Below are 22,858 nucleotides of genomic sequence, written 5' to 3' on the forward strand. Positions count from 1 at the left end.
AAAAAAAAAAAAAAAGATTTATCTTGAAGTATAACTCTGTCTGTGATAGGATACTACCCATATGCCTACAAAGAAAATCAGTTAAATACCACTATAATTCAACTTTACACACTAACCACTAAAGCCAGTATTGATGAAATTGAAGATTTCTACTGACTTTTTCAGTCTGAAATTGATTAAACATGTAATCAAGATGTATCAATAATTACTAGCGACTGGAATGCAAAGGTTGGAAACAAAGAGGAAGGATTAGTAGTTGGAAAATATCGTCTTAGCAATAGAAACAATGATGGAGATCCCATGACAGAATTTTGCAAGACCAATGACTTCTTCATTGCAAATATGTTTTTTAAACATAAAAGACGACTATACACATGGACCTCACAAGACGCAATACACAGAAATCAAATATACTACACCTGTGGAAAGAGATGGTAGAAAAGCTCCATATAATTAGTTAAAACAATGTCAGGGCAGACTGTATAATAGACCATCAATTGCTAATATGCAAGTTCAGGATGAAATTGAAAATTAAAACAAGTCCACAAAAGCCAAAACATGGTCTTGAACATATCCCACCTGAATTTAGATGTCATCTTAAGAACAGATTTGATGAATTAGAACTAATGACCGAAGACCAAAAAAGTTGTAGGATGACATCAAGAACATCATATAGGACGAATGCAAAAGTCATTAAGAAGACAAAAGAGAAAAGACCAAAATGGATGTCAGAAGAGACTATGAAACTTGCTCTCCAGCATAGAAATGCTAGAGAAAATGGAAGAAAGGAGGAAGTAAAAGAACTGAACAGAAAATTTCAAATGGCAGCTTAAGAAGACAAAGTCAAACATTATAATATGTAAAGATCTGGAGCTAAAAAAACAAGTGAAAAGAATACGCTCATCATTTCTCAAGCTGAGGAAACTGAAGAAAAAAATTCAAACCTCAACTTGCCATACTGAAGGATGCTATGGGCAAAATATTGACAGATGATGCAGAAAGCAGCAAAAGAATATGGAAGGAATAGAGTCAATGTACTAAAAAGAAATGTTCAACCATTTCAAGAGGTAGCATATGATCAAGAGACAGAGATACTGAAGAAAGAAGTCCACAGCACACTGAAGGCATTTGCAAAGATCCAGGAATTGATGGAATACATCTGCATTTTTTTTATTATTATTAACTTGTTCTTTTAAAAAATTGCCACTGGAAAAAAATGTATGAGTAAATATCCGCTGAGGCAAAACAAATCTTATTCTCTAAGATTACTTATCACCTGCAACACAAACTGATACTCTATGTTGACAAAGCTCTCCTGATTCTAGCAATGTCATCAAAGTCAGTATTTTAGCCAATAGGCCTAGAGAAACTAAAAACACATGCTAACCGAAATGTGATTTACCTTTTAAATAGTCATGGAAGCCAGTTTGGCGTTGGAGTGTGAGTAGTGTATTTCATAATAGTTGCTCTTTGGGAATATTTTACAATACAATTCCCATAGCATTAATACTAAGGAGCATAAGTGAATTTTAAATTAAACACATCTTTAAAAATGAGTTCTGAGTGCAAAGGGAATGATACTATTCAAACCAACTCATGAAATAAACTAAGATATAAAAAAAAGAAGCAGCTATCTTTATACTCAGCTCTCACAGGAAAAGTACTGCAAGTAATTTTCAAAAGACATCAGGGCTGAAGAACAAACAAGACGTCGGATCAGGCGCAAGAGTCATCAGAAACACAGAATACTGGACTAAGCAGGCTCAGGGGATGGTGCCAGAACTCTGAACTACATATAATGGGCTATTTAGAAGTTTGGAAAGCTTACAGATAGGGGAATTGTTAGCAGAAGCAAGAAATCCAGTGCTTTCTAACTCAAGACGCTCCCATAGCCGCCATCTTGGAAGAGACCAAGTAGGGGAAGGATCAGAGCAGCCATGGACGCCTGACAGAACCACAGAGATAAAGGTATGGACATTCTTTTTTTGTTGTTGTTGTTGTTATCTGTTCATTGGTCTCTCGCTATCTGCACATCTCCATTCTGGAGACTAGAGGGGGTGCTTGAGCGAGTGGACACCCCATCCCTGGAAGGTTCTACGACTCATGTGCACAGATCTCCTCAAAATTAAAGTGACAGTTTCCACCAGAAACTAAACGGCAGTGCAAAACGGCTACAGCCAGCCCAGAACTGTTTATCACTAGAAAAAAGGCCTGAACGGGGATTGTGGAGCAGGACAGGAAGACAAAAAAGGAAGTAGGCCGAAAATCAAATCCTGAGTTATGTCACAATGACCAACAGTGACATCTTGAAATTTCTCAGGAAGAAGAGTGAAAAGGGAAGCCCATCTCCTGATCACATCTACCTAGAGGTAAGCAGAATGCACAAAAAAATACCAAAATACACACCCATCTAAGTATTAAGGCCACAGGTAACGCCTGAATATGCCCAAAAAAAACCAGAAACAGATGACCATATCTGCATATGTCCAGAAATGAGATAAAGTGACTGAGGCAAATGAGTTTGAAGGAGACCTACACTCCATACGAGAAGAAGGGCAGGCTTTGGAAATGCATGAGAAGGATTCAGAAAATGATTATAAAATATATCAAAACACTATACAACAGAGTTGAGAAAAATAAGAAGTCAGGAAAGCGCTACAGGAACAATCAAATAAGATAGATACAGCATTAGAAACAATTCAAAACCTACAAAAAGAAGTCCAAATGATCAATAATAGACTATCAGAAATGGACAATACACTGAAAGGGCAAAGGAGCAGAATTGAAGAGATAGAAGCCAGAACTAGTGAACTACAAGATAAATCTCTCAACACTACTAAGATAGAAGAGCAAGTACAAATAAGGATAAAAAATCTGAAGAAGGCCTAAGATTCATGTTGGACAACATGAAGAGGAATAACTTAAGAATTATCAGCATTCTGGAATAAGAAGAATCACACAAACCCACAGAGGAGATAGTTGAAGAGCTTCTAGAAGAAAACTGTCCTAACATCCTGAAAAGCGACATGATAAGCATTCAAGAAGCTCAACAAACCCCAGGAAAGATAGACCCTAAAAGAAAATCACCAAGACATATCATAAACAAGCTTTCCAAAATCAAAGATAAGGACAGAATCCTGAAAGCAGATAGGGAAAAGAGAAGCGTAACATACAAAGGCAAGCAAATCAGATTAAGCTTGGATCTCTCAAAAGAAACCATGCAGGCAAGAAGGCAATGGGAAGACATATATAAAACCCTGAAAAACAAAACAAAAAAACTTCCACCCAAGAATCCTCTACCCAGCAAAGCTGTCAATCAAATACAAAGGTGTAATCAAAACATTCCAGGATAAACAGAAGGTAAAGGATTTTTCCAAAGCCAACCCTGCTATGAAAAACATCCTAAAGGAAGTTCTGTGGACTGAGAACCAACAAGAACAGACAACAACCAGAGAATGACGTATGTGGTAACATCACACTGAACTCAATCGACAAATGGAAGACTCAAGAACAAAATAAAATTGTAAGAACAGAGGATCTGGGAGGTCTGTCTATGATCAAAACAATTACAATGTGAAAGAAGGTAAACACAGGGGAACAGAGATCCAGGTGGTGAGAAGGTAAAGTAGATTAAAGGATAAAATAGACTACCTTAAATGGAGGGAAGAGTTAATGGAATATAAGGTAACCACAACGGTGGGGTTGGGGTGGGGGTTTAGTTTGGGTTTTGGGGAGAGCAATACAAGAAAGGAGAGGAGGTGAAAGAACAAGATAAAGGAACACTGAGACAGGTTTGCTCAACCTTGGAACAACGGGCTCTTATGATACAGGGATCTAGGCATAGTTTGAAGAAGGGAAATAAGACTAAAATGCTTGACTGTCTTATGAATATTAGTTTCCCTTGCCTACTATTACAAAGTAGACACGAGTGGGATAGAAAGGAATGTTGGGAAACAATATTATCAAAAACTTGTAAGCCTATCTTCAGCCTATAAGTGACTGGAATACCTAAAAGGGGTTCTAGAACTTGCTCAGTGAAATAGGCTTCCTTTGCAAAGTCACTGCAAGAATACAGGACATTAGGTGCAATCCTGAGTCCCATCGAAAACCTTATGAGGTAGGTCATTCCCACAAGAAAGGACAAGCAGACCAGCCTGGAACAGCTAGAGCAACAGAAGATACATCTTCAAAGAACAATCATCAGGAAACACCCAAAACAAAAATATCAGAACGACTGGCTACCACAAGAATAAGCAAGCTGTTCGATAGGAAGCCATCAAGGCAAACAATCAAGTTCCTTCGGGACACACTTCCCTCTAAGACTGAAACTCAAAGGGAACAAACGAACAGGCATGTAAGCTTGCTGGCATCCACAATGGTCTACTGGTGAGTGGAAGAGGGGGAAAAGCAGCAATGAAGAAATGGGCTGAGTTCAATAACATTCTATTGACTCCTGCTGACCTGGTGATGAGAGAGAGAAGAGGAAGGGCTGGTTGGTCCAAAGTGTGGTAAGACGCGGGGACACTTGAGACCATGGACAAGGGCAAAGCCTCAGAGAGCTAGAGCTGAGAGTGAAGCATCCAGCTGATATGAAGTAAAGGTAGATGCACAGGAACACCCAAACTGGCAGTACCCATTTGATCTAGGCTCGATGGCTTGATAATTAGAACTCGACTAGAGGAAGGTAACAACAAAAAAAAAAAAAAAAAATTTTTTTTTTTTTTTGGATAAAGGAAACAAGAGGGTAAATTGATACAATTTGATGAACCTGACCTTTACTCATGGAGGTAGTTACTCTAAATACCAACAGAGAGGGAAGAAGTCTTCCCATCAAGTATCACTGCTATCCCCTCTATACACAGGATAGATAGGGACGGGCAACTTAGACATTGGCTACCTAAAATGAGGGAACAATAATGGCACAAAGTGACTGGCTTACAAGGTTTCAAGAGGGAGTTCAAGAGTAGGGGGGTTGTGGGAGGGGGGAAGAGTCCCCAGTGAATAGTTTTCATCTTGTCTAGATGGGTCTGGTGAAAAGAGATGGGGGTAAGATTCGTATGATTCAATAGTGAAGAATTATTATCATGACTAATTGAAATTGTCTCAATTGTAAAGGTAGAAATTTTTTAACAAAAACCGGGGAGTGGTTAATCTTATAGTCCAGAAAGAGGACTCTAGGACTATCATCAAGAGAGCAGAAGCAGAATGAGGGACCTTATCCAGAGAAGCAGCGATGCCAGAGACAGAGGCAGAGATGGGGTCATGGAGAAGGGGAGCAGCTGGAGACTCTAGATTCATGGGAAGAGAGGGACTAAGAGCTGGTGGCCAGGAGGCTGACTTGCAGAATGTGCCCTATGGAAGTATAAATTATTATATATGCCTGAGTGTTTTTTATTTTGTTTTTATTTTTTAAAAAGCTAAAGTGAATATTGTAATGAAACAAGGTATATGATTTGTTGAATGTAAAACTGATGGAACAAGGGTTTAAAAAAAAAAAGACATCAGGGCTACACAAGACTTTTCAACGTTAGCACTATTGACATTTGGACTGAATAATTATTTGTGGTAGGTGGTTGTCCTGTGCACTGTGGGGTCTTAATAGCCTACCTGGCCTCTATCCACTAGATATCAGTAGCACATTCCCAATTGTGACAACCAAAAAGTGCTGAAGATCTCCTAGGGAGCAAAATCACTTCCAGTTGAGAACCACTGGCTTTAGCAGAATGATGTTAAAAATAGTAAAGAAGCTAAATCATTTGTAAACACAACTACACATCTTTTCAACCCATGTGGTATTCCAGCTGTGTGCTGCAGATAAATTTAATTTTGACTTTGTTCAGCAACATGATGGAAGATTTTTAGTCATCTCTGCAACCAGAGGCAGGAATTACTGAATTCTTAACAAACCAACCACAAAGCAGGAAATTCTGAGCTAAAGGCAGAAAGAAGAAAGACTAAGACTAGTACCTTGAAGAATTCCAGTTTAATTTTTTACTATCAGGTAAAGAGGTATAAACAGATGTAAAGCTTGGCTCTACAAATATCTCACAGACTACGTACTGTCTAGAAATATTTCACAAAGTCAAACTTTGTAAAAATCCAAATCAGAGCCAAAAACACTAATGAAACTCACAATTAAGTGTTAAAATACATCTCTCCTATACCCTATTATTTTTCCCTTCAGTGTAAATTAGAACAAACAATGGAAAATATTTCCTTAAATTGGCTACAATAAAATGACAGATTTCTTTACAACTAAGAACACCATGAATAAAGTTAAAAAGACCTATCCAAAATAAAAATTTTTAAACGTACAAATATGAAAAACATCATTGCCAGCTCAAAGAGCCAAAAGTGGCATTACTACTTCAGAAATTTTAACTAATTCTTGTCGTCCCCTATCTTCAATTGCCCAACTTTATTATTCCATCAGCCATGAGAAGAGATCTACTAAGCTCGTCTTTGTGGTTCCTGAGTCAGATACTATATTTGAATTCTCCCATTCTTTCCATTACCCCAAATTCCAAAAGAAATTCCACACCTAGCCAGCTCCACACATCAAGGAAGAGACGCACCCCTGCCTACAGAGCAGAAGCTGGAGAAAGAGCTAGGAATGGCTGCAGTGCATTGAAGAACAGCACACTCACTGCCTATGGCACCTGGCAACCTACAGTCACCTTCCTGGAGACAGAGACCTTTCAGGATTCAAGTGATACTCTTTTGTCAGAAACTCCTCTCCTACATTTATCTCCAAGGTCTCTTGTCTCTCTAGTTAAGATCTTTTAAAAAGGAATGGGGGAGGGGAGGATAAAGGCACCAAGAGACTGACTTACAAGATTTCAAGGGGAGCTTAGTTTAAGAGTATGGGGTGGGGGGAGAGAGTCCCAACTGAATAGTTTTCATCTTGTCTAGATGGGTCTGGTGAAAAGAGATGGGGATAAGATTCGTATGATTCAATAATGAATAACTGTTATCATGACTAATTGAGATCATCACAATTGTAAAGGTAGAAGTTTTGTAACAAAAACTGGGGAGTAGTTAATCTTACAGTCCAGAAACAGAGGGCCCCAGGATCATCAAGGGAGAGGAGCATGAGCAGAATGCAGTATCTTATACAGAGAAGCAGCGACACCAGAGATAGAGGCAGAGATGGGAACATGGAGAGAAGGAGAGGCTGAGGACTCTCGATTTATGGAAAGAGAGGGACTGAGAGCTGGTGGCCAGGAGGCAGACTTGCAGAATGTGCCCTTTGGTGGTGTAAATTATTATATATGCCTGAGTGGGTTTTTGTTTTGTTTTGTTTAATAAAGAGCTAAAATGAATAGAAAGAAATACTGTTAACTGATGGTACATGGAAGGGATTAGAATCATTGTTAATGAAACAAGGTGTGTGATTTGTTGAATGTAAAAACTGATGATCTGCCCTGTAAACTTTCAAACTTTCACTCAATTCACAATAAAAACATTTTTAAAAAAAGCAAAACACTACATTAAAAGGAGAAAGAAATGGGGTGGGGGGAGAGGAATGGGCTACAGATCTGAATGGGAGGACAAAAACAATGGAATGTCTTCTTACTTATTTCTCTAAGTATGATTGATACAAACATGAGAGAAAGAAAAGGTGGAATTAAAGATTCAAGCAATTTGTTCTTGGAAACTTCAGAATCACTAAAGGGCAGTGCTTCCCCTGCCTGCTATTCAACACTACAGGGAATAAAGTGGTTCCAGATATTACAGCTGTCTGAGGTTACATAACCAACAAGAAGTGTCAGCGTTGGAGCTGGTACAAGGACCTTGTCAATCCAACCTAGGTTTCCTGCCCTGCTTGGGGGGTTCCAGTAGGCAGCCTCTCCTGAAGAGGCCTAGAAAGCAATCTCCTGATGTTTCCAATGAGTCTGGAAGCTGAGAGTTAGAGGGACAAACAAGATTGTTAGTTTGTACAAAGGAGGAAAAATTGATTCCTGAGCCATGTGGCAGTTATTAGGAAGAATGAGAACTGAAGATAGTAACAGCAGTGAGTGAGGAAAGATTGATGCTCATCCTCCTGAAATCTGGAGCATATGGGGAGTGCATTTTCCTAAGCCCCTTCAAATCCAAGTAATTAGCAGTGATCTAATTACTTAGATACTATTAGATTAATTAATAGTATTTAATTGTTTGTAAGTTTCCTGTTGACTCAGAATAGAGATTTTGCGCTGTGGGCTAATGGGTCAGACTGCAAAGTCGGTTGAACTGCAAGCTCGGTGGTTCGAGCTCACCAGCTGCTCCTTGGAAACCCTGTATACAGGGTCACTATGGGTTGGAATCTACTAGACGACACTTAACAACAACAACAAATCCTAAAGAAGGAGCCCTGGTATGGCGCTGTGGGTTAATGCGCTAGACTTCAAGTTCGGTTTGAGCTGCAACGTCAGCAGTTCAAGCTCACCAACCGCTCCTCGGTTGCTATATGACTCAGAACCGACTTTATGGCACACATCAAGAACAACAACAACCCTAATGAAATTGACCATTACATTGTTGTTAAGTGCCTTCAAGTCAATTCCGACCCACAGCGACACTGTATAGGGTTTCCGAGGAACAGCTGGTAAGCTTGAACCACCAACCTTGCAGTTCAAACGGCTTTGCAGTCTGGCACATTAACCCACAGTGTCACAACAGAACTCCTTCATTAGGGTTTGTTGTTGTTGTTAAGTGCCATCAAGTAGATTCCGACCCATAGTGACCCTGTATATAGGGTTTCCATAGAGCAGCTGGTAAGCCTGAACCACCGAGCTTGTAGTTCAACCGACTTTGCAGTCTGACCCATTAGCCCACAGAGCAAAAACTCTATTCTGAGTCAACAGGAAGCTTAAAAACAATTAAATCCTATGACATGAAAGGCAGAAACTAATAGAGAAGCCCTGTGGCCACTTCAGCAAGTTAGAGTTATAAAGGAGTGGGCAAATCCAGCAAACCAAACAGACCAGAGGGCTCCACCAGCAATCTCAATGCATCCCCCACCCCTGCCCCAATCCGAGAGCAGTTTACAGCCACCTGAAGAGGCCAGGAGGCAGAACAGCAGTGCAGGAGATGCAGAAATCACTGAGACTCTCTCCCTAGAAAATTTCCTAATGTAAACACACATAGAACTGTATCGTTTCAGGAGGTTCACAGATCATTCACTTTACCCACATGCCTACCCATTGCCATCTGAAATTTCTGTGGCCACCTAAAGTGTCCATGGCCCCTAGACCAAAAAGCCTTGTCACAGGGGCTTTGCCACTGATTCCTCTACATTCCTGGGCAAGTATGTACTCTCAACTCATTCAAACATGAGTTGAATGCTAAACTCAATGTGGCTTATATGAAGGAACAACAAGCCGTTCCTGAGAATGCGCATATGAGTCCTTTGTGGTTGTGTTACCCATCGGTGCATTTTTGCTATGGATAGCCTAAGAAATCCAACTAGGAACATCATGCATTCCCAGCAAAAATGCCAACAGAAGGAAAAGATAAAGATGTCTCTGTCACTCACCATCCAGCAAGTCTTCTTCATCATCCCTGCCATGCTCCTCCACTGCCACTTCCTCCTCTTCCTCCTCTTCCGCATCCTCCAGCTCCACGTCCGGGTCCAGGTCTGGATCGCTCCCTGAGGCGGACTCGTCTGACATGGCTCCCAGTGGTCCTCAGTGGGCATTACCGACTCATGGTCCACTGTAAGGGTCCTGAGGAGAAGACAAGAAGCATGAGAATCACTAAGGGTTTCACATAAAAATGCAAATCTTTCAGACAGAAAATGTCAAAGTTGAATTCCCTGGAGCTTTCCTAAGCAAGGCAAGCTAACCTCATCCAAATTACAACCTTCCCCAAAAAAACACTGCCCCTGGGAAATATTTCAACAATTCCCAAGCTCAAACATTTCTAAGCTGCTTGGACAAGAAAACACCTAGCGTGACCAAAAACCAAGTACATACCTCAGAGTTCTCATTTCTTCCATCCTTCCTGTATCAACTGTTTTCTGAGCATCAAATTTATCAACCATTCCTCAGAAACCCTATACAGGGTCACTATGGATCGGAATCAACTTGACGGCACTTAACAACAACAATGGTGGTGGGGGTGGTTGTGTGCCATCAAGTTGGTTCTGACTCATAGCGACCCTGTACAGAGTTTTTGAAACTGTCAATCTTTAAGGGAGCAGAAAGTTTCGTGTTTCTCTCACATGAAAAAAACATGTAGATTTGAACTGATATAGAGACTGGTAGATTTGAACTACTGACATTGTGGTTAACAGTCCAGTTTATAATCCACATGCATTATATGTTGTTGTTAAGTGCTGTTGAATCGGTTCCGTCTCATAGAGACCCTGTACAGGGTTTCCGAGGGTGTAAATCTTTACGGGAGTAGAAAGCCTCATCTTTCTCCCGCGGAGCGGCTGGTAGTTTCGAACCACTGACCCTAAGGTTCGCAGCCCAATTCATAACCACTACGCTACCAGAGCTCCTTATGTATATATAATTACAAGTTCTATTCTAGGCTTTGGGAATATAGCAGAAAACAGTGCTAGAGGGCTGGGAAATACCAAGAGAGGCTGTTGTTTTCTATGTGTGTGGGAGGGTTTCTCACTGAGCAGAGGCCAGAAAGGAGTCATACAGACATCTGGAGGGAGAGTGTTCCAGGAAGAACCCAGCTGTGGGAATGACTAAGAATACTCAGGAAATGTGGAACAGACTCACTCTCCAATCACCTCAATAGACAGCTTTCAATGGGCAGTTGACTATTTATCACACTGTCACTCCTCCCAAGCATGTGAGGTGACTGGCCTCAAGTTCGACCCAGTTTGGCATGCCATTATGGACACCTTTACTCTTGGGCCCTGTCCTACCTCTTTACTCTAGTTCAGCTCCATGTCTTCCAAAAATCCTTTACCAATTGTCCCAGTCTTCTGAGCTCATATTCCTTTATGGTGGCCCTGATGACCACACCAACAATCTTCAATGAAGGTTTCACATGGGCTACCCAGCAAAGTGATTTGCCTTCTGTGGTCTCACCTCCCAACCCAACAATAAGACCTTGGGAGCAAGCATTACATCTTTGTACCCTAGAGCTAGAAGGATACAGATTATTCATTCATTCACACTTTGATTTGCTGGCCTGCTCTACTATGTGCAAGAGATTGTGCTTGACCTAGACATTAGGGATAATAAGATAACTGAGACTAGATCCTCAACATTTTCCATACAGCCCATATCTTCAAAGACAAGGGTTTTCCCACTACCAAATAATAAAGCAAATTTCACAATGCTTATTTGATCACAAGGAGACCACTTTTTCAGCATTCTCAGAAAAGTCCCTTCCATATAGGAGGAACCAAGAAAAAAGGGGAAAAAATTAGATACTCAAAATCATTTCCAATAGACAGAAATAAGATGGGGTATGTCACTGTCAGTCAGTGCCTCTCTCTGTCTCAACTTTACTACTAGCTGGCAATGTAGGACAAGCACTGGACTGCTAGCCACATTTGTAAGGCTTCCAATCTACAGCAGGCTACTTAGTAGTTAATTTTGGGGGGAGTCAAAAGTTATACACAGATTTTTGACTGTGGGGGGTGGGTCACACCCCTAATCTTTTTGCTGTTCAAAGATCAACTGTAATATTTTACAAAACAAATAGTCAACATATAACAATAATCAAGTCATCCTTAAATTCTTCCTGCCTCCCAAAAATAAAAGCTGAAGCACAAGTCTCTAATTATTCAACAAAAACTACTCCAGAACTGAAATCTCTTATTAAGGTCCAGACACAATTTGAAATAACTTTTATGTTCTCCTAAATAGAAACAAACAAACAAACTGGATCCTATGGTCAGTTTTTAAAAACCAGAACTTAAGTTTTGGGCTGCTCAGAGTTAAAAATAACAATATGAGTGTGTGTGTCCAGATAGCTTTTCAAGACAAGCAGACCAAAGAATAGCTTTGAAATGTCTTCGTAATAAAATTAAATTTTTGCAATATGACACTTCTAAAAGCATCTGCAATGGGCATTAATGCATAGGGAAGCAAGAAAATCTACAAACATAAATTCATACACTTATTCCTCATTTATTGACATGGTTAAGGGTTCCAAAGACCAAGTCATTATGTGAAAATCAGCATTATGCAAAGAGGACAAGCACATCACATCACAAAATGGAAAATGGCTGCATCATTATATAACTCCCAAATTATATCACTACATCACTGCTAAACCATGGAGAATCAGTCAAGTTGACACATAATGTTAACCATCACAGCCAGCATTACTCTTGCCTCACACCTCGGTGTTGTTACTGCCAGGCATACATCATTAATGTGGAAAAATAGTCAGTAGATTTGCATATCGTCAAATATGCAAAATGTCAAGAGAATGAGATAGTAAATAAATAAGGAGCTGGTGTATTACTAAAGTTAGCATACAATTCACTTAATGCCAAGGCAGACTTCAAAGGCAGACTTCAAATCTTTGTAGGAATGTCTTTGTGACACTGTATGATAAGCACTGGGCTGTGAACCACAAGATTGGCAGTTTAAACTCATCAGCTGTTTTGCAAGAGAAAGAAGATTTACTGCTTCAATAAAGATTTACAGCCTTGGAAACATTATACAGGGTCACTACAAGTCAGTACAGACTGGATGGCAATAGATTTGGCTTTAGGGGGTTTTGGTTCATTGAGTAGGGCTTAGGACGGAAGTAATAAATCAATTACATTATCAGCTGCTTTAGAGGTGGAATTTATTTCTGAATATTAGTATGCTGTTATTCATCAGTAACTGCTCTATGTCTGGAAGTCAATCTTCATCATCTGTATAGCCCCTCTGTTTTATCACAGACTACTTGAGATAAAGCGGGAGAAAGATGAGGCTTTCTACTCCCGTAAAGATTTACACCCTCGGAAACCCTGTACAGGGTCGCTATGGGTCGGAACCAACTCTACGGCACTTAACAACAACAACAACAACTTGAGATAAAAGTATTTTGCTTGCAATGTGCTTAACTGATTATGGAGTGGCTTTTTTAGAAAAAAATTTAATTAGGAAGTACCTTCAAGTCATATGAATGTTTGTTATTCTAGAGAAGAAACTGTATAGTGGAAGAATGATAATCACTTAGAGATAAGCAGCAAAAAGGAAAAGTCTTCTATCCACTCCTATTTAACAAACATCTTCAAACCAACCTCAGCACCAAGCTCCTGATAAGACAGTAGCAAACTTCTATCAAACATATGAAAACCACATATACTATTAAAATACGAAACAAACTGGTTCAGTGCCCACCCAACCCCAAGCCACCATTCAAACATTTTTAAAAACAGAGGGCACTTTAAAATAGTACGCAGACCAGGAGGTGCTCATAACAGAAACGGGGCTAGAAAAAGCAACCGAGTTCTTAAAGTCTCATCAAATTTGGCTTTCTCTTTCTCTCCCTTCCACCTTTCTTAAAGAGGTAACACAACAAATACTTTTCTCAGCTCTTTAGAACTGTATCAAATACTCAAGGGGCAAGTTTTGCTATCAGTGATCTTCAAAAAGGGAACAAAGAAAATGGCAGAGGAGAGCTGGTCTTGGGGTCAGCGGCAGGGTCAATCACATTCTGTCTCTAAGATGCTGCACACATACACACACACAAATACTCAATGTGGCATAGTTTTTCAGTAAGGAAGGCAGCCTTACTTAATTCAACCAACTTAGCTCTTAGTAAAAACGTTACATAAAAATTAAGAAAAACATCTTTCACATTTGCTTCTTATCCCATGTGAAAACACTGCCTAGAGGGGCTCTGTCTCTGTCTCTAATACCCAGAGAAACTTGGAGAGTAATTATGGGTATGCCATACCTTAATGAGAACTTATGTTCCTAAGAAGTAAATTCTGGGAATCAAATTCTATTTTAATGAACCTGGAGAACTAGCAATTTCAAGAAACTCATAGGAGTACCACTCTAAAAAGCAAATACCCAACCCCTATGTGACATGTTAATAAGTCTACTGTTTAATAATTGGGCTTACAAAAAAAAAAGTCTATAATTATGAAGAAACCCATGGCCAGTCCCAGTTCAGCTCCTCACAGCAATCTTGAGTGTAAAAGAAAAGGTTGGTTTGGCACAGTTAAATTCAAGACAATGACATTTGTCTGTTGAATTAAACATGTACACTGTTCTTAGACACAGGGGATAATGAAGCAAGCACGGTAGGGAAACATACAAACTAGTAAAGCTTTAGTTCACAAAACATACAATGGTGCTGCATGAGCCCACCAGGAAAATGGAAAAGAGTGGCACACACAACACTTCACCATTGCTGGGCCACCACAGAGATGGTCTCATAGTCTTTAGAAGCATCTAGATCTTGCCTTTTAAATAACAATCTTTAACAAATCACCATTTCCTCATTCATTTCAGTGACCTTGAGCAGTATTAAATTTCTTCAAATGAGCTCAAAGCAATTTCATAGTAAGTGCCACAGATTATTTTCCCATGAAGAAAATAAATAAACCCTAGATTTAGGTTCATTTACTAGGAGGAAAAAAAAAAAAATCTTTCTACAGGAGAAACCATTCAGTCTTTAACTTTGAGCAACACCCCTGCAAAGAAATCCATTACTCAAAGAATTTCTATAATTCAAAGAGAAATAGAATCGTATGGGTATTCAGTGAATACTCTATGTAGGTTGAGCTCTATCAATCTGCTGAGAGAACCACTATGGATCACAACGCCTTTTGTGTGCAAGGCAGACACTACTACAGTTTCACCGGCCAATCCCTCTTAACATGTACCTCAAACTTCCATGAAGCACAAATGTCTTTCATTACCTATCAAATACTTGAAAACACATTCAGATAAATACAAAGCAAAGCAGCCACAGAGCTAGACGGACAGTCTAATCTAGACTGTGGTGATACGGAACTTAAAATAAGAACGGAAAGGGGACAAAGTACATTCAAGACAACTCTCTTCTAAGACGCAATCAAGGTGTGTGCCTGGCCCCAAAAATTGGAACCAACCCCAACGAGGGTCACTGAAGACAATTTTACATGATCAGTCAAGAAATCTAAATTCTAGCCACAGAGCTAAAGATCCATAGCTTTGCTGGTTAATAGTTATATAACCAAGCTGTGTTGGAAGAAGCATAGCCAGACCAGACTTCATCTCTCATACTTCAGATATATTATCAGGAGGAACCAGTCTCTGAAGGACATCATGCTTGGTAAAGTGGAGGGTCAGCGAAAAAGAGGTAGACCCCCCAATGAGATGGACTGGCACAATGGCAGTAGCAATGGTCTCAAGTGTAACAATTGTGACATTGATTTTGAGGATGGCACAGAACTGTTGTGCATAAGATCACAATGAGTCAGAACCTACTCAATGACATCTAACAACCTTAGGCAAATCATTTCTCCCTCAGCTTTAATAATCCCTCTTATTCCAGTCAGGGTGAGGAATGAGCCCAAGCTAATTTGAATCAGCAGTGGACTGAGAACCACAAGGTCAGCAGTCAAACCCACCAGCTGCTCCTTAGAAACACTATACAGGGTCACTATGAGTCAGAACTGACTTTACTATAAGGGTCAAAGTAGATGAACCCAAATACAATGGGAGAGAAATATGAAGCAAAACTTAAAATTCTTTAAAAAATCCAGACTTGCTGGACAAGGTGAGACTCAAAGACTCCCAAGACTATCACCCTGAGACACTCCATAAACCTTTTAGCTAAATAAGAAACTGGCTCATAAAATAATATACCAGATGAGTGGAACACCACCATGAGGTTTCCAAGGCTGTAATCTTTACAGGAAATGACCAGGTCTTTTCTGCCATGAAGCAGCTGGTGAGTTCAAACCACCAACTTTCCAGATTACAGCCAAGAGCTTACTCACTGTGTCACCATTGTTCCTTATACGTGATGTTTGCCATTGTTTTGCTAAGTGCCATCAAGATAGATTCAGTTCACAGCAACCCTTTATAGGGTTTACAAGGAGCAGCTGGTGTGTTTGAACTGCCAACCTTGTGGTTCAAACTGACCTTGCGGTCCAGTGCTTATCCAACAGCGCTATTGGATAAAACATTGGACTGCAAGATCGGTTTCAACTACAGGGTCAGCAGTTCAAACTCACCAGCCACTCCTTGTAAACCCTGCTGGGTCCCTAGGAGTCAGCAATGACTTGACGGCACTTAACAACAATAACAAAGATCATATTTATATGTTAGGGTTAAAACAGGCATCCCCATGCACGGACATGATGCCCTCTTGCTAGGGGAAGCATCTCAGCTCTCTTCCCCTGAGCTCAGGGGAAATGGATGGAAATGGCATCATGTCTGAGGTAAAAACATGACTTGGGCTTTCTCTGGATGGGTCCAGGCCTGACAGATGTCATAAACAAATGGCACTCCACAGGCAGGTACAAACCAGACTCACCAGCTTGTCCTTCCTCTTTGTGTCACTGCAGCTCAGTTCTGAACAGGCTTCTAAGTAAATTCATGTAATTTAATCTACATTACATGTTTCACTACTAACTTTATGGCTACAGTTATTCTAACTTGTCCCCTGTTCTATCATAGGTTATTTTATACACATTGTAATGTAGAAACAGGATAGATTAAAATTCTTATCATTCAAATTTATTTATGCATATTTGCACTGTCTCACATCAAGTGAGCCTATGAGTCTCTAGTCTAACGTTAGAAAACAATGACATCTGAGTATTAACAGAGATGAGTTGGAAAGAAAGCATGGGTTCCAAATCATGAAGCTGGATCAGAATAAAAACTAGAAGGTAAGCTTGACCTAAAGTCACTATACAAGCACACCTGGTTTTGTTGTCCTTTGATTTTTTTGTACTTCACAGATAGTTTTTTACAAATAAAGGGTTTGTGGCAACTCCGCATCAAGCAAGACAAAACTATCAGCGCCATTTTTCCAATAGTATGTGCTCACTTCATGACCCTGTGTCACGTTTGGTAATTCTCACATTTTTTCAAATTTTTACATAATGTTATTAATGCACACTTTTATAGCATATGCTGTTGTTGTTAAATGCTGTCAAGTAGGTCCCAATCCATAGTGACCCTGGCACAGGGTTTCCAAGGAGAGGCTGGTCAGTTTGAACCGCCAACCCTGTGGTTCAAACTGACTTTACGGTCCAGAGCATTATCCCACAGTGCTACACCAGGACTAATAGAATGTTGTTTGTACTGTGGAGTAGTTTCCGACTCATAGCAACCCTGTACAGGGTTTCCGAGGCTGTAAATCTTTACTGGACCAGAAAGCCTCATCTTTCTCCTGCGGAACACCTGGTAGTTTCAAACTGCTGACCTTGTGGTTCACAGCCCGATTCGTAACCACTAGGCTACCAGAGCTCCTTTAATAGAATATGTTGTTGCTGTTGTTGTTAAGTGCCATCGAGTCGGTTCCGACCCATAGCGACCCTGTATAGGGTTTCCAAGGAGCAGCTGGTGAGCTTGAACCGCCAACCTTGCAGTTCAAACGGCTTTGCAGTCTGGCACATTAACCCACAGCGCCACACCAGGACTCCTAATAGAATATTTGTTGTTGTTGTTAAGTGCCGTCGAGTCGGGTCCGACCCATAGCGACCCTGTACAGGGTTTCCGAGGGTGTAAATCCTTACGGGAGTAGAAAGCCTCATCTTTCTCCCGCAGAGCAGCTGGTAGTTTCGAACCGCTGACCTTAAGGTTCGCAGCCCGATTCGTAACCACTACGCTACCAGAGCTCCTTCCTAATAGAATATAGTATCCTATAAATGTAGCTGTGGGTTTGGGGTTTTTTTTTGTTTAACTTTTATTGTGAATTGGGTGAAGATTTCCAGAGCAAATCCGTTTTCCAATCAACAATTCATACATATATGTATTGTTTCCATGTCACTGATTGTAATCCCCAATGTAACTTCATTTACCCTACTTCCTCTCGATACTTCCCATTTCTAGTCCTCCTTCTTTCCTAAACTTTCTGAACTTTTTCTTTGAGTAAATTCTGCCCCTTTGTTCCCACAAACAGTTAACTGTTTTAAGGAGAATATGCCTCCCTAATGTTATTTCTCTTATAAACCTTTCTGTCGTTTGGATGAAAATTTAGTCATGGAGTAAGTTCAGTTCCAGACCTGAAATGTGACTAAGATCCATACTCTTAGGGTTCCACTAGTCTTTCCTCACTATTAAGTCTGATCTTTTTTATGATTTTAAGTTTTGTTCCATATTTTCTCCCACTCTACCCAGGGCAATTAACTGTGATCCCTTTCAAAGCAGCTGATAGTGGCAACTGGGCACCATCTAGTTCTCTGATGTTAGGGTTATGGAAGACAGATGTTCTAGAACATTGTCTTTGTGAGCTATGTTATACCAACTGATCTTAGGTGTCCCCTGAGACTATAGACATAGTTTTATATGCACAGGCATCAAAAAAAAAAAATGCATCTCATTTTATTGCAGTGGTATGGAACCAAACTGACAATATCTCCAAGGTTTCTTTTTTCAAAGTAATACACTGTAACATTCCTGGGGAAAACCATATGAAGGCAGTACAAAGTCCAGGCTATAGGGTTAGCAATTAAGATGAGAATCTGCAGGAAACTCCATATTAGTAAAAAGAAAATAATGGAAGGTAACCTTGGGAAGTAGGGCCATCTGTCTGGAACATGGCCTGAGTGTGTGAGAAAGCAAGTTCTGCACCTCCCACCACTCTTCAAATAAAGAGGCTACTCCCCAAAGACAAAGACAAACTTCATTACACAAAATGGGAGTTGCATGAACCAAAATAATTCACACAGGTACCTATTCACACAGGAGATATTGTCAGGGTGGAAGGGACCAAGGGCAAAGGCTGAGATGAACTAAAAACTTAAGGAAACGCTATGAAGAAAAAAAAGTGGCTATCAGTTACTTTGGAGAATGATCAAATGTGAAATCAGAAACGTGAGCAATTTATGCAACCAAAAGGTCTAATAAGCACTTTCTACAATAAAAACATCATGCCAATTGGAACCATGGCAGTGAGATGATATATGATGCAATGAATGTAAAACTAAAGTTCTCCCATGTAAACTATCATATAATGCACAATAAAACATTTTAAAAAAGAGAAATTTGAGAATATGCACAAAATATAAATTAATTCACAAAATAAATATTGTGAATAAATTCACTTTTGTGAATTTTATTTAATTAAAAAAAAAAAAATCATGCCAGGTGTTACAATATCAGGTCCGCCATTATAGGCTTGTCCTCTGGACTCCATCAGCCAATTTGAATCAGCTGATGAACCTCCTCCCTATCAAAGAGCCCCAAGTGCAGCTCCACGCCCTACTTTAGTCCCTCTTTCACCTTCTCCATGTCCCCAGGAACTCCCCTTACAATCCTCTTCTTTTTCTCCCGCCACTTCCCCTCTGTATGTGCCTACCCTGCCTTGTACTCGTTCCAAATCTCAAAAGTTAATGGACCCCGAGTTTTCTCAGTCCAGTCACGTAATAGCACCCTTGCGGGAAGTGGCTGGGGCAGAAGGAATTGTCCGAGTCCATACCCCTTTTCCAATGGCAGAGTTAGCTTTAATTCAATCCAGACTTGGGTCTTTTACATCAAATTCTGCAACTTTTATTAAGCAGCTTCAATTTCTAACTAATTTATCATGATATTTTTGTTGTTTTAACTAACTCTTTAACCCCTGAGGAGGGTAGGCAAGTGCTGGAATAGGCCCAGGCTCATGCAGACCAGGAACACCTTACCAACAACAATCACCCAGCAGGAGTGGAAGCCGTCCCTGACAGGGACCCCAGGTAGAATTATAACACCCAGGCACATATTGTCAACCGAGATAGGTATATTAATTGTATACTTCACGGGCTGCACAAGGCAGCCATGAAAGCAGTTAATTATGATAAACTTGGTGAAATTATCCAAGACAAGAATGAAAATCCTTACGCATTTCTCCAGCGACTCACTGACAGCCTGCGGCAATATACTAATCTCGATCCAGACTCTGCTGATGGCCAAAGGTTAATTATGGTGCATTTTTTCTGTCAGAGCTACCCCGACATTAAAATAAAACTTAAGGGGCTAGAAAGGGGTCTCCTAACCCCTCAAGCAGAGGCTCTCGCTGTTGCATTTAAAGCCTACAATGACCGAGATGACACAAGGGCTGTAAAAAAGTACCAGTTATTAGCTCAGGCCATCAACCCCACCTTGCCACTACGTATAAGTGGGAAACCCGCAAAGCCTCCGGGACCCTGCTTCCGGTGCAACCAGGGTGGACATTGGGCCAAAGAATGCCCAAATCCCAAACCTCCCACCAGGCCCTGCTCCAAATGCAAGCAGAAGGGACATTGGGGTTTCGACTGCCCCTTGGCGTCTACCCGCCATCGGGTTGCCGGCCCCCCATCCCCCTCAAGCAACCTACTGTATTGGTCTAGCAGCAGAAGACCTATGAGGAGGCCCTGGCTTGTCTGGCCCAACGCAGATCACCGCCCAGAAGCCCAGGGTAACTTTCACCATGGCAGGTAGGATGATTGCCTTTTTACTCGATACTGGTGCTAGTTTTTCTGCATTGCAGGAATTCTGGGGACCCACCTCCCTGTGCAGGACCTCTATTGTTGGGGTAGAAGGTCAAGTACGATGCCCTCGGCAAACTCCCCTCCTTTTATGCAAAATTGGCAATTTTGAATTTTTACATTCCTTTTTAGTCCTTCCCTCTTGCCCCATACCTTTATTAGGGCGGGATGTCTTATCTAAGCTTGGCAACTCCCTCAAGTTTGACTTTCAGGTCCTCTGCAGCACTCCAACATCTTCCTTTTGCCTCTTATTATCGCAGCCTATTGAACCTCAAGACCCTCCTTCCCAGTGGCCCATTAGTCCCGACCTTGTGAATCCTAAAGTTTGGGACATACATTCCCCTTCAATAGCCAAATGCCCTCCAGTCAAAATCCTCCTCAAAAACCCCACCCATTTCCCAGCCCAAGCACAATACCCTCTCCCACAGTCTAATCTTTTGGGATTACAGCCAATTGTTAAAGAATTACCTAAAAACGAATTTCTAAAACCAACTAATGCCCCCTACAATACCCCCATCCTGGCAGTTAAAAAACCCAATGGGGCCTACCGCCTACTTCAAGACCTTCGGCTTATAAATGCAGCTGTAGTCCCAGTTCATCCAGTAGTCCCCAATCCTTACAATCTTCTCTCTTCCATTCCGTCTAGCACCACACATTTCTCAGTCATTGATTTAAAAGATGCCTTTTTTTCTATCCCCTTGCACCCAGATTCCCAAAATATTTTTGGTTTCACTTGGACAGATCCTACATCAAAGGTGTCCCCTCAACTAACCTGGACAGTCTTGCCACAAGGTTTCCAGGATAGTTCTCATCTCTTCGGACAAACCCAAGCCCAAGACCTGTCCCTTCTTCACTTACAGACCTCCCACTGTATTCAGTATGTAGATGTTCTCCTACACTGCGCCCCATCACTAGCAGAGGTCCAGCAAGATACATATGCCCTTCTTAATTATATTGTAGAAAGAGGCTATCGAGTTTCACCTACAAAAGTCCAACTTTTTAAACACCAAGTCACATATTTAGGGATGTCTTTGTCTCCGGGTTTCAAATCCATCACCGTTGACAGAAAACAAATGCTTCGAGATATCCCAATGCCTGTTAATAAACAAGAGCTCCTCTCCTTTTTAGGCCTAACAGGATATCTCCGGGCCTGGATCCCAAATTATTCCCTTTTAGCAGCACCCCTTTATGACGCCTCAAGAGGCAATTCCCATGAACCCTTAGACCCTTCTATTGCTACCTGATTTTTACAGCTCAAGCCCCAGCCCTGCATTTACCTGATCTCACCTGTCCCTTTTATCTTTATGTGTCTGAAAATAAAGGGTTTGCACTACGAGTTTTAGGCCACCAATTAGGCCCTACATTTGCTCCAGTAGCTTATTTATCAAAAAAACTGGATCCTACCATCTGAGGATGGGCATTTTGCTTGTGGAGCTTAGCTGCAACCTCCCCTTTTAATCCAAGAATCAAAAAAATTAACTTTTGGAGACCCAACTATTGTTTTATCCCATCATGCTATTGCTGATTTGTTAAACTATAAAAACCTACAGGATTTACCCCCTTGCAGGATTCTTTCGCTTCAAACCTCACTCCTCCATGATCCCTCATTAACCTTCCAGTTGTGCCAGGTCCTTAATCCTTCCACCCTACTCCCTGTGCCAGACCAGGAACCGATTCACAATTGCTTAGAATCCTTAGACGTTTTCTTGCCACATGACTCGCACATCCAGTATACCTAGTTTGGTATACTGATGGTAGTTCTTTCTCCCAAGACAAAATCAAGTGGACAGACTATGCCATTGTATCTGAAAGCGAAGTCACAGACTAGGGCTCCCTCCCTCCTCAAACAACTAATCAATAAGCAGAGCTGATCGCCCTCACACGGGCCTTTACCTTAGCTTCGGAAAAAAAGACTAACGGTTCATACAGATTCCAAATATGCCTTCCATATTCTGCTTTCACATGTAGCCATTTGGAGGGAAAGAGGTTTTTGTTCCACCAAAGGTAATTCTATCCAGAATTCTAAATTTATTATGGAACTACCAAAGGCTTCCAGGCTGCCCACAGTCATTGGCATTGTCCACTGTAAAGCTCACCAGTCAGACCAGTCATCTACAACCAATGGAAATAATCTGGCTGATCGCAAAGCAAAGAAAGCAGCCTTAATACTGACTGTACTCCCTAGTGCCTCAGTAAATCAAGGAACAGAAACTCAGAAGCTGAGCCTAACCTGGGATCAATTTAATGAACCTTCACAAAATTTTCCACCCCAACTCTAGAACATTATTT

At 40.8% G+C, this 22,858-nt stretch overlaps 1 protein-coding gene across 1 annotated transcript in view; it reads right to left on the reverse strand.

Annotated features, from left to right (window-relative positions):
* RAD54L2 (RAD54-like 2 (S. cerevisiae)) overlaps nucleotides 1-9,706 on the reverse strand; it is a 125,405-nt gene extending 115,699 nt beyond the window's left edge. The window contains exon 1 of the mRNA XM_006876006.1: nucleotides 9,518-9,706. Coding sequence (XP_006876068.1) covers nucleotides 9,518-9,653 — 136 coding nt within the window. The 5' untranslated portion in view covers nucleotides 9,654-9,706. The remainder of the gene's footprint in view (nucleotides 1-9,517) is intronic.
* Between the last annotated feature and the right edge of the window lie 13,152 nt (nucleotides 9,707-22,858).

The sequence above is a fragment of the Chrysochloris asiatica genome, unplaced genomic scaffold (genome assembly GCF_000296735.1).
Source record: "Chrysochloris asiatica unplaced genomic scaffold, ChrAsi1.0 scaffold00350, whole genome shotgun sequence".
Taxonomy (NCBI): Eukaryota; Metazoa; Chordata; class Mammalia; order Afrosoricida; family Chrysochloridae; genus Chrysochloris; species Chrysochloris asiatica.